Source organism: Acanthopagrus latus, chromosome 7 (genome assembly GCF_904848185.1).
Source record: "Acanthopagrus latus isolate v.2019 chromosome 7, fAcaLat1.1, whole genome shotgun sequence".
Taxonomy (NCBI): Eukaryota; Metazoa; Chordata; class Actinopteri; order Spariformes; family Sparidae; genus Acanthopagrus; species Acanthopagrus latus.
In genome coordinates this window covers 29605091-29617093 of record NC_051045.1, presented here as the reverse complement: position 1 = coordinate 29617093, position 12003 = coordinate 29605091, and the positions used below count along the sequence as shown (strand labels likewise).

General features: G+C 39.0%; 1 protein-coding gene across 3 annotated transcripts in view; it reads right to left on the bottom strand.

The window, feature by feature from the left end:
* Positions 1-2731, bottom strand: part of LOC119022819 (paired box protein Pax-7-like) — an 84663-nt gene extending 81932 nt beyond the window's left edge. Inside the window, exons 1-4 of one of the 3 annotated variants that reach the window (XM_037104164.1) lie at positions 2342-2731; positions 1303-1556; positions 894-1038; positions 378-506 (exon numbers count right to left, since the gene is read on the bottom strand). In XM_037104164.1, coding sequence (XP_036960059.1) covers positions 378-506; positions 894-1038; positions 1303-1556; positions 2342-2462 — 649 coding nt within the window. In that variant the 5' untranslated portion in view covers positions 2463-2731. The remainder of the gene's footprint in view (positions 1-377; positions 507-893; positions 1039-1302; positions 1557-2341) is intronic. The other 2 variants (XM_037104165.1, XM_037104166.1) reach the window with 2 other exon arrangements.
* Between the last annotated feature and the right edge of the window lie 9272 nt (positions 2732-12003).

Sequence of the window (12003 nt, the reverse complement as noted above, 5' to 3'; positions counted from 1 at the left end):
AAGTTTCCGGATGAACTTGACGTCCACACGGAGCTCCTACAAACAGGCCGGTGGGGTCGCTGGCCCCTGGCTCCTGGTATCCCTGTCAAGCGGCCTGTAATTGATATAGACTGGCACATCGGTCATCTGTCAGCATTGCTTTCAAGGGAGCGTTTAAGCAGCGCCGCAGGAGCGCGATCCGCTCCACCGCTCCCCATCATAAATAATTACGCGGCTCCCATGTCTGCTGGGAGATCAGCTTAAAGGAGGAAAACCCAGAGCGACAAAACGCCCGTTTAGGCCCAATTGGAGGAAAATTCACGGCGCAGACAGCAGCCGAGGCAGCAGCTGTCGGTCCACACGGGCTTTAACTGCTGAAACTGGCTCCTCTGACCTACCTTTGTCGCCGAGGATGCCGTCGATGCTGTGTTTGGTTTTCTTCTCTCCGTCTTCATCCTTTTTATCACACTCTTCCTCATCGTCCTTTTTTCCAAACCGAGCTCGAAGTACACGGCTAATCGAACTCACTGCGAATAAAAAGGCAGATTGTATTATAATTACTATAATTACAATCATTGTAATTGATACAATAATGATAATAATAATAATAATAATAATAATAATAATAATTATTATTATTATTATTATTATTATTATTATTATTATTATTAATGCATAATAATGACACACCATAATAATAAAATAATAATCATTATTATTATTGTTGTTGTTGTTTGTTGTTGTTTATTCTTATTCTTATTATTAGAAGAAGAAGAAGAAGAAGAAGAAGAAGAAGAAGCAGAAGAAGAAGAACACTGACATTTTCAACAGTGCTCTCTATGTATTAGATTAGAGGGAAATAGCGGAGAGCTAAAAAAAAAAAAAAAAAAAAAATGTAATGAAATGTGGCTTACCAGAGGAGGCCTCACCTGAAGGGACTGTGCTTCTGTCACACACGCCGTCCTTCAGCAGCTTATCCCGGATCTCCCAGCTGAACATACCGGGGTTGTCCCGCTTGTACTCCTCGATCCGCTTCTCCACGTCCGGCGTGGCTACCTGCTGCAGGTGGGACAGCACGGCCGAGGGGGACAAGGACACGGAGACGTTAGAGGTCGTACACGTGTTGAAAAAAGGAAGATAAAGAATAAATGAAAAGAGGACTAATGTGCATGTGAATAATCAAACAGCTCTGTCCTGAACCGTCGAGAGGACTGATTAAATAACCTTATCTCCGTTAGCTAACTTGTTAATTCCTCTGTATTGTGATCGTTAGGCCTATCTTTGTGGCTGTGGTCGTGCTGGATGCGGTTGTGGTCCCCTCACCCTGGGCTTGCTGCCTCCTATCGCTCCGGGCCGGATGGAGCCGGTCTCCTGGTAGCGGCAGAGGATCTTGGAGACGCAGCCGTGGGAGACCCGCAGCTGGCGGGAGATGACGCAGGGCCGGATCCCGTGGTGGGCCATCTCCACTATCTTGTGTCGGATGTGGTTGGGCAGCGGCCGGCCGTTAATGAAGACACCTCCGAGCTGGTTGACCCGTCCCTGGCCCAGAGGAGTGGACACTGTGGACGACACAGGGTCAGCAGGGAGCTCGCTCACTCTAACATTTCATCAGAAATCTGAGGAAAATACTCCCATTTGAACATGATGTTTCTTCTGCATATCATCTAAATTGAATGTAGGCCTGAATTTATTAATAAAGCCCATGTCTCTTATTATTCGTTGGCTTATTCATTCGTAAAACTGACACGTCTAAAAAAAAATAATGTAGAAACAAATGAGATTTTTCGTTGGAAGATTAGCGGCTCCGCACGGTTCAGTCCGACCCTGAGGAGGAGGTGAAGGGCCTCTTGTGCCCGTCTTCATTAGGCCTATTCGCCGTCACGCTGTCCAAATATTGATGTAATCCTCTGCTTCTCCTCATTGTCCTGCAGCCTATTTGATTTACATTTCCAGACAGGGGACACTTGAAGAAATCCCACATTTTTGGTTCTCGGCTCTGTAGCTTTCCCCTGGGATTTAGACTCATTTTAAAATCTGTTGCAAAAACGGTCACTGGATAATAAATAAATGAAGTGCAAATAATCCTACTGGCCTTTGATATTTTGCCTCATAAAGAATATTATGACACACGAGTACAATGTTAATATGTGAAATGAAGATGGCAAAAATAAAATAAAATACGATAAAAAAAAAATAAATTAAAAAAAAGGCTACCTGTTAGTCGAGGCCATTTGTCAAGCCAGAGTCCTCTGTATTTCTGTATTATTTATCTTAACATATTTTTATTTTCAATGTGAGCCCTCGAGTTTGCAGTCCCCTCACAAAGTCTCCTGGGTGGGTTAAGGGCCCAGAAGCTGCTGTGAGTCCGGCCCCCAGCTGCTTCTCCGCTGAAGCCTACCTTCCAGAGGGAATCCAGTCCGGGGGTAGTTCTGTCCGGGAGCCGGGCGCATCATCCGCGGTACAGTTCCTGGCAAAGACGACATTGTAACATTTAAAAAAATAAAAAATAAAAAAAAAATCTAAATTTAAAAAATGAAAAAAGAGAGAGTGTGATACAAAAAAAAATAAAAATTAAAAAATTAAAAAAAAAAACACCGAAAGCTTTCTGGATGTCCAAATCACGTGTCGATGTGTTGCTAACAAGTGTCTCAGAGGTGGAAATGAGTGAGCTCCGGTGTGTGATGGACGACAAAAAGAAGAATTATGAAAGGATCGATATGAGACCTCCACAGCAGTCAGGCTGACAGGGCTGGTGGAGTCCTCACACTGTTCATGTGTTCACTGTATGGAAGCGTCTGTCTCTGACACCAGCTTATTTAACCGGTGGAGAGGACTCATCTGACGGTCCCCCGGACAAGTCTGGACCAGGCGGGCTCGAGAAGGGGGGACGGGTCGCGAGCACCGATAGGTTCCTGAGCTTTCTCTTACTCGAGAGGGAAAAGCTCCACCAAGTTTCAGCAGCCAATGGGAATGAAGGGATAAAGACACACACACACACACACACACACACACACACAGAGAGAGAGAGAGAGAGAGAGAGAGAGAGAGAGAGAGATTCACAACCCACTCACACTGAAACTCATCATAGGTCTCTAACATAGACAATAGGCTCTGCAGCCTCCACACCAGCACATCTGCCTGCCTGCACAGCACATCAGGTGGACACACACACAAACACCTGTCAAATAGAACGTGATCCAATGCAATAACTGTGTAATAAACATCTGCAGGCTACTGAGCACTGTTTGTTGCTGCTGCTGTAATATGTCTTGCTGTCTTGAAGCTGGAAACAAACAAAAACACATTACAGTAACGCAATTCATAATACAAAAGCAAACAGTGATACACTGCAAGCTAATATTATAACCATTACAATTTTCTGAGAGTAAAATGTTAGGCTACTCTCAAGCAGTCAACATCCAAGAAAGAAAAGAGGAGTCAAAAAGAAGTTTGAAAAGCTGGTGTGTGGCCATCAGTCCTGACTGTGGCACCACGTCAGCTGAACGAGGAGGAGCAGTCGCCACCACACTTATGCTTTCCCCACTTCTGCTTTTTAAGCTCTATTCAGGGTGAGCTTTCCCTCTGATTGGTGCAACTACATGAAACAAATATATGGGCTTTATGTAAAGTGTAATATATAAGAAAATACACATTCAAAATCATTAAGAAATAAGATATAACTAATAGAACAAAATGAAGTTTGCAGAGAAAAATACAAAAAAGCAACACATTGAAATTGAAGTCAAATCGAAGGATTACAGAGGAATATGTAAGTGTATGCTATATGGTGGTGAAGTGATAAAATGATATAGATGTTCACACATCTATATCCATGCAGAATACTCAAGAATGATGGTGGGAACAAAAAGGCTCAGATGAGAATGGTTTTCAACATGCAATTTTAGGCAATGTACTGTGATAGAGTAGATAATTACTGCGAAGAACAAAAGATATGCATTAAATTCATTAAATCTTATTTGGTAGTTAACATTTGTAGGTACAAGTTTTTTTTTTTTTTTAAAAATCTAGCACAGTTTTAACTAATTATGCTTTGCAATAATAAAACAGTGACTGATATCATTCAGAGAACGGAGGTCCAAGGTTCTTCTTTTTAGGGTTCCACACAGATATGAGAAGATGATGTGCAGATAGTACTCAGGTCACAAATTTGTGCCACAACCTCTGCATGCTTTTCAATAAATAATTCATCTATTCATTTTGATTCACAGTTGACAAGGTTTTGTTATAATCTCCCCAAAATGTGGCAATGAATGACTGTAGTCTTCGTAGCAAAGAAGAAACTATCACGTCATCAGCATCATTAAGTATAAGCACTCCAAGTCAGGACTGTAGGCCATGATACATCTGTTCACGCAGCATAGCTAAATCTTGTGTGATATTATATGATAATTACTTCATATGTTATTTGGACACGTACAAAGGCCACAACAATAACAGCTATAACAACTGAAATATTAATATGAATACTACCTAGTCGAGAACTTTGTAGGATGGTGTGGCAGAAACCACCTTCAGCTCAGCGTCATCCAGGTATTTATGTCATTAATACATGCCTGAAGTTTAGCTGACTGATTACTGTTATCTGCCTTAATAGATAAGGGTGATTGTGTATCATCTGCACAATAATGAAAAATACTGATGCGCTTTCTAGTGCTATTCCCTAAAGGAAGCATAAATAAAGTGAATAGCATTGGTCCAAACACAGAACCTTGTGGAACCCCGTGACTTACTTTGGTATGCAGTGAGGGTTCACTGTTAACTTTTACAAACTGGGATTTATCTGATAAATAAGGACTCAAAGCAGTTAAATGCAGTTCTTTTAATACCAATTAAATGTCCCAGTCTCTGTAAAGGGTTGTGATTATCAATAGTATCAAATGTAGCACTAAGATCTATGAAGACTAGAACAGAGACTGCTGCTGTGTCAGATGCAATTAGCATGTAATTTGCAACTTCAACCAATGTTGTTTCTGTGCTATGCTGTACTCTAAAACCTGATTGGAAATCCTCATATAAACTATTTTTATGTAGAAAGTCACACAGCAGATTAGCAACAGTTTTCTCAAGGATCTTCGAGAAAATAAAGGAGATATGGTTAGATATGGGTCTGTAGTCGACCAGAATCTCTGGGCAGGTTAGTTTAATTACAGCTACTTTATGGACTGTGGGACATGTCCTGTTAATAGGGACAGATTGATCATGTTGACTATAAAAGTGCTGAGTAAAGGTATAACTTCCTTAATCAACTTAGTTGGGATTGTGTCTAAGTATAGGCTATTCGATTAAACTAACCCTAACCCTAAAAGAAAATTAGGAGCATCTTACCCCAATAAAAATACAGCCCACTGCAATAGTGAGTTAAATAATAGAAATCAATTTTAATATAAAAGCACACACACAATGTATCATTACAATACACAAGGAACAACCTCCAGTGATGTACTGCAATAAATTACAAAAATAATAATAAACGCATTTTCCGTAATTCTGTTCAGTCTCCCATCATTCCAACGCATGTTAGTTTGTTGCTTTCTATTTGCATGTTTCTGAGAGTATTTTGAGTGGAAAAAAAAACATCTCACGGACACAAAGCAGACCACTAAGCTCAGAATATAAAAACTGCATATTACAACATCATGTTGAACTACATAAAGCAATACTATAGATACCCCATTTTTTTGTAACTACCAATCCACCTGACTGACACTTACACACAACCTCACTGTCTGCGGTTTCTATTCACCTTATTTGAAACAGAAATACGGAGCCAGTGTTGAGTGCAGGCAGTTTCTGTTTTTTACAAGACTTCCAGTCAAGCCCAATGGCTTTCACTGCCTCAACTATTGCAAATCACACAGTAACGTACTGCTACTACATACTCAATCAGTGCATACTGCACGCTACCTACTGAATATACTATTAAACTAATACATTTCTGAAATAGCACAGCATATGCCCAGCTTAAGCTATGCCTCAGCGAAAAGTTACCTGATAAAAAATATCAACAGAACAGCGGATCGTTTTATTTGTTGTCCGTTCTGAAAGTAGAGCAACTGGTGTCTGAGCAAAATGTCCCCATCTGCAGTTTTGCTTTATAATTGAATTAAGGCTCACATCCACTTTTTGATCTCAATCTGTGGCTGAATAAATGCTGTCTAAATGCCAGTGGCAGCATGGGAGCTAATCACCAGAGTAGAGATGGATCACCTGACAAAAACAACAGACTGCTTGATTTTTGATTATGTGTAAGTTACACTAGTTTGGAATTCAATAACAAGTTGTCTATTTCATTACCATGATGTTTGAAATAAATACTTCAGATGATATCCTTAAGTATAGTTTAAAGTAAATTTTATCAAGTTAACTTAACTACAGTATATTCTAAAATCTACTGTAATGTAATAAGTACACTAGTAGGAATGTTCTAAGTGTATACTTGCAAATGTACTAATGTAAATGTACTTTAAGGTATAATTCAGAGTATATGTTTGAGACTAGCAAAGATTGGGTACATGGATACCTAAGTTTTGTTTTGTACTGCAACTTTACTATACTCTGAACTACACTATAAGTGAACTCAAGTACTGATTATATACCTCTAACCACTTTTAGTTTATTAAAGTATGCTGCAAGTAAATGTATGTACAGTATATCCTGTTAGTTTACTAATTATGTAAGACTAGTACATAATTACAGTATCATACAGGTGGTTCATGTTCTACCAGGTGAGCTTACATCTAAGCTTATTTTCATCCCCAACTATATAACTATAAACTGTAGTTATAAGTAAGTTTTAGTTTGAGTTTACTTGCTACATTAATCTAATCCATTTTTAGTTTATCAAAGTACACTTTAAAATGAGGATCACAATAACATTGGCACTAAGAACACACAGGGACACACAGAGTATTTCAGGGACACAGCCATGGGTGTAACATAAAGTATATCCTCGCTTAATTACACTTTTAATCGTGTTGTGAATATACTTTTCAGGATAAAGAAGTTATTTGTTTTCTTTCTAAATCAAAGTTTTCTAAGAAATATTGTATTGGATATTGTGACTCAAATGGACGTTCCAGTTCAAAATAAACACCAACACACTTGCAGTACAAATACACTCTTTAGGGTTAGAAACTCTCTGTATAAGGCAAGAAGACTTAATCATACTCAATAAGTATATCTTGATAAAAAAAATAAGTATTAGCCAAAAATCCAAATTTCAATGATGATAACGATGTTCCTCCACTCTTTCCTTTATTTTTGCATATTGATGGATAACTTGACCTCTTCAGACCCTTAAACATTTCTAAAAATCACTTCACAGTTCATGCTCTCCGGACATTTAAGCAGCCTTTGATGTTTCACTCTTGACTCACAGGTTCTGAAGATATCTGCTATTAACATGACCTCACATACTCAGAATGTGAGATGAAACATTTGTCATGATGAGTTTGAGCTAACAGTAGACAGTCCATCTGCCCAACATGTCCTCTGCTGACATGCACTGTCCTGCAGCCTCATCATGTGATAAGCTGGTTGCTTGTTTTTGTATTAATCAGATCAGGATCGCCTTCGCAAATGCCAAAAAGAAAAGAGTCTTGTGTGAGCCACATGAAAGTAGCAGCCCCCGTTTACCATGGAGTGTGTCAATTGGTCTCACTTAATCGATCTTGGTGACCAAGCCATGACTGCCCCATTTCACCCAACAGCAAAAGTCTCTGGCCTTTTGGCTCCAGACAACATGATTTTTACTTCCTTGGAAAACATTTTATAAACTAAGAACTAGAATGGCACTCAGTAGAGTCCAGACGCCCAGCAGTCTTTACATTTTAAACTAGCCATAACTGCTTGACCATTATTTAAGCGCACCAGATCTGTCAACCACTACAACAAGAAAATAATACAAATGGAATCATGATCTCCATCAGGTTGTTGAAGATTACCAGGTTGATAAAAAGAGAAACACAGTTACAAACGTTACAAACACTACCGCAGATGCACAGCAGTGACCACTGCAGTCTGCTATCCCTATATTTGGAAAAAAAAAAAAAAAAAAAAAAAAAAAACATAAAAAAAAAATAAAATTAAAAAAAAAATAGAGAAATTTGCATGATCCAGATTTTTATTAGAATCTGATCACACCTCACACCTAGATACCAGACACCTTACTATACCTGATGTTTTTCATCAAGATCCATGCATTATTCTCTGTGAAATGTATGACAATGATTAAACCATCCTATTTTGCAAAGTTGAAAGTGAAACACTGTGGATCTGTCCCTTTATCTGTTCATGTCTTTTTTCTTTTAAAAACATGTGTATGCTTGTTTCTATTTATATTCACACCCCATTACTCTGGGTCAGGAGAATTTAAATGTAGCAGCATTTGGATCATTTGGAAAGGCCAGTCCAGCTGGCTGGATTTGCCTGATGGGGCCTCAGAGCAAAAATGAGATGTTAGGTACTGATAACTGCCTTCCTTCCCTCTCTGTGTAGTGTGTATGGTATTCTATGCTAGAAAACTACATTACCTCAAATCTGCTGTGTGGCCATTCAATTAAAGCATTAATTTAGGAATATGTAACTTATCAATACAACACTGAAATTATTAGGATTTTACCCACCTCAAGGCAAAGCCTCAAGATGAAAGATCAATTTTAGTGCAGGTTATACACTTTCAATCAACTAAGTTTGTAGTTCAAAATGTATTGTCATTTCTCTTTTCTTCCTTTTCTCTCATCCCACTGTATTTGACAGGATGTTTCATACTCAGACAGAATTATGCGGCTAAATTGGCTGCAGTCTTTTTGCCTCTGTATCAGAAAGCATGGAGGTTTCACTAAACAAGTGAAACACAAACTTTAGCTCAAACGCTAATCCAATTTCAAGTGGAGGAAATTATTTCCATACAATTTCAACATCCATTTTCGAATTGCAGGGGGGCCCTTGACTATTTTGGCCACCATAGCCAAACCTCAGTAATCAAGATTATGAGTAGGCATTTGATACAGAGACATGGTGTATAAGCTGTTGGCTATGACTTTGGGTTTCAGGGTTCCACACATCAGCATTTGCACCAAACAAAGCTGGATGTGTGGCTAACGTAAAATATCCAACTTCAACTGATCTGGTACATTTTGAGTTCACACATCAAGCTTCCAGGTTCAGGAATCACACTTGACCCACCAGAGCCTGAAGGCCTGCAGCTATATGAAAACACACAGAAGACTGAAACAGATCCCTCTATTGGTAAACACTAACATTGTGAGGAATGAAGGAAGACTGAAGGTGAATAGTAAATCTCTTCCAAGATGTCCAAACTCAAATCAGCAATTTAAGTGGGTAACTGTATTTAACATTACTGACGGGAAATGAGGCAAAACATTCACACTGAACCCAATGACAAAACCAAAAATAAAGTCAAACATTTCCAAAAGTTAAAAGGCGGCAGTGGAAACATAGCTAATTTCTTATGGTTGGGTATTTTTTACTGTTTACTGGCGTGTTACGGCTCTGTCGAAAGCATCGCTAACTTGTTTTTTCACAGGCGATTACAGCAAGAACAAGACTGGCTCACAGGCCAGCAGAGCATGGGACCTTCATGAGGCTAAGAGCCACCTCTTGGATCAATGTTGCCATTTTGTAGATCAAGCAACCCAGATCCACCATGCAAGATGCATTTCGTTTGCTAAATGGCTGTCTGAAGCGCCTATTCATTGAGCAATTTTTTACAGGAGTAAAAGTGGATATCATGATGATGATGATGCTGAGCGGTTGAATAACATCTGCACGAGATCCATTTGGTACATTTTGCTACAATGTTTGTATTATATGTGTTAATGGCTGAACTTTGAGTTTTTTACTTTTTTTTACTACGCTGAATGTACGTCTGCACCACTGTTAGAGTTAAACTTGTTTGTTCTTTTTACTTTACTGTGCATCAATAACAATAATTAGTTGATTTAATGTTCATTTGGGACAAGCCTGGATCTGATACTTCTTTAGAGCATCCTAAAATGTACAGAGACTGTTGTCCTATTTGTTTAGCAGTTCTCCTCAATCATGAACTTGTTTACAGGTGAGAACATAAAAATAATTCAATCCATTATATCATCAGCACTTAGTCAATCACAGGAGTATTGATACTGGTTATGTTAATTTCAAAATAAGAGTAAACCTTATCTAAGATAAACAAACCAAACCTGTATTCAAAGGATCGAGTTACCTGGATGAGAATTAACAGGATCTTAAAGTTAATGGACATTGTAGCCTTGATCGGCTACACCGTGTTTGAAGAAAACAACCCTGGTCTGAGGTAGGAATGAATATAAGGCAGCTGAAACTTACTGGGGTTTTGTTTGTTTGTTTTTATCTTCGTGTGAATGAAGTGAATGAGGGTTGCACAGGAGTGATCAAAAAGATGGTCACAGCATTGTCTGAGATGGGTCAAAGGTCATCGACCAGAAATCAGTGAATGCAGAAGATCAAGGACAGCAGAGTGTGTCAGGGCGGACGTAGCTCAGGAAGTAGAGCAGGTCAAAACACACAAGACCCCAGTTGCTCCCATTGCTTGCGTGCTCGATCGCTGCCATTGAAAGTGAGCATACATGAATGGGTTAATGAAAGTTCATTTTTTCAGTACTTTGATGAAAGTGTTGCATAAGTGCACCTGTTATCATGTGACCGAAGCTCTATACTGTTGTAGAACACACGCTAACAATTGAGTCACTCATGTACACTGTGAGCAGTGAACAGCACTGAAACAGCTGCTGAGTAGACCTGGAGTTGAGATGTGTTGAGACATTAGTCCCCTTTTCAGTAACAAGCCAAAATAGTGTTTTGAAATTTAGTATCACATGTAACCATCAAGTCATACCATATTTTGATAAAATGCAGAGCCTAAACTGAAAAACTGCTGTTAGAAAAAGCTTGTAATGTCACTGATCCAATTCATCAATGTGTTCTCATCCTCACATCTTCTTGTGTGTGTTGAATAGAGCTCTTTGTAAAGATATAAATGGAAAGAGGGGAACTTATAACATACATCTGGTCTTGTGTTGTCACTGAAACTTATGACAGACAACAGAACAACACAAAGCACAGGCTTATTGACATTTAGCTGGTTTGGGGCTTTACAGTGGTACATGAACACCAAGTCATTTTCAGATAGAAATGACTCCTTTCCTTAGAGTGATGTTGATTTTTAGTTGAGAACATGTGGGTTCTTAAGAAACCTTTATCATCTATCGGCATTATTCTTGATTAATTTATCACACAGTGTGAAGAAGTGTGTGAAGAACAGGCCTCGAGAGCACTGACAGAGCTGTTTTCTCAAAATGCAGTTTAACAGTTTCATACTGATATCAGGCTAAAATAATCCTGTACTCTCATCCTGCTAATTTGGTTCTTTGAAAGCAGTTAGAGGATTGATATATTGCTGATAATTGCTCTTTGGGGGAAGAGCGGCCATCAGGCCATCTTTCTGAATGTATGTATAGAATCTTTTGCCTGGTCAGGAACAAGGTTAGTGCAACACACCAGAACAAACTGACACAGTGTAGTTTACTGATAGAAAATATAGCAGTCTCACTTACTTAATAAAATAATTTTCTTTTCCAGATGTTCTTCTTTTAGGGTCAGGGTCAGGGTCAGGGTTCTTCTCGGCCTGACTCTGGCTCCTAAGGATTGTTGTCAGCCTCATCTGGTCTCATCTCCTTCTACAGAATAAGTCACCATTCATGTTGATTATCTTCTATTTTATAAAAAAGTCCTCCATATCCAAAGATAAAATAAGACATGCATGCACATACAGTTACCCTTATACTTAAGTGACATTTTGTAACACCATGACACACTGTATCTTTTTTTTGTGTGTAACATACAAATGCCCTGTATAGTTTTTAGAAATGTTGTTACAGCCGTCGCTGAAATCTGCCTCCATTGTGTTTGTGTAACCATTTTTGCCTGTCAAGCATTTCTTCACCGGTGCCATGGGTGATCATG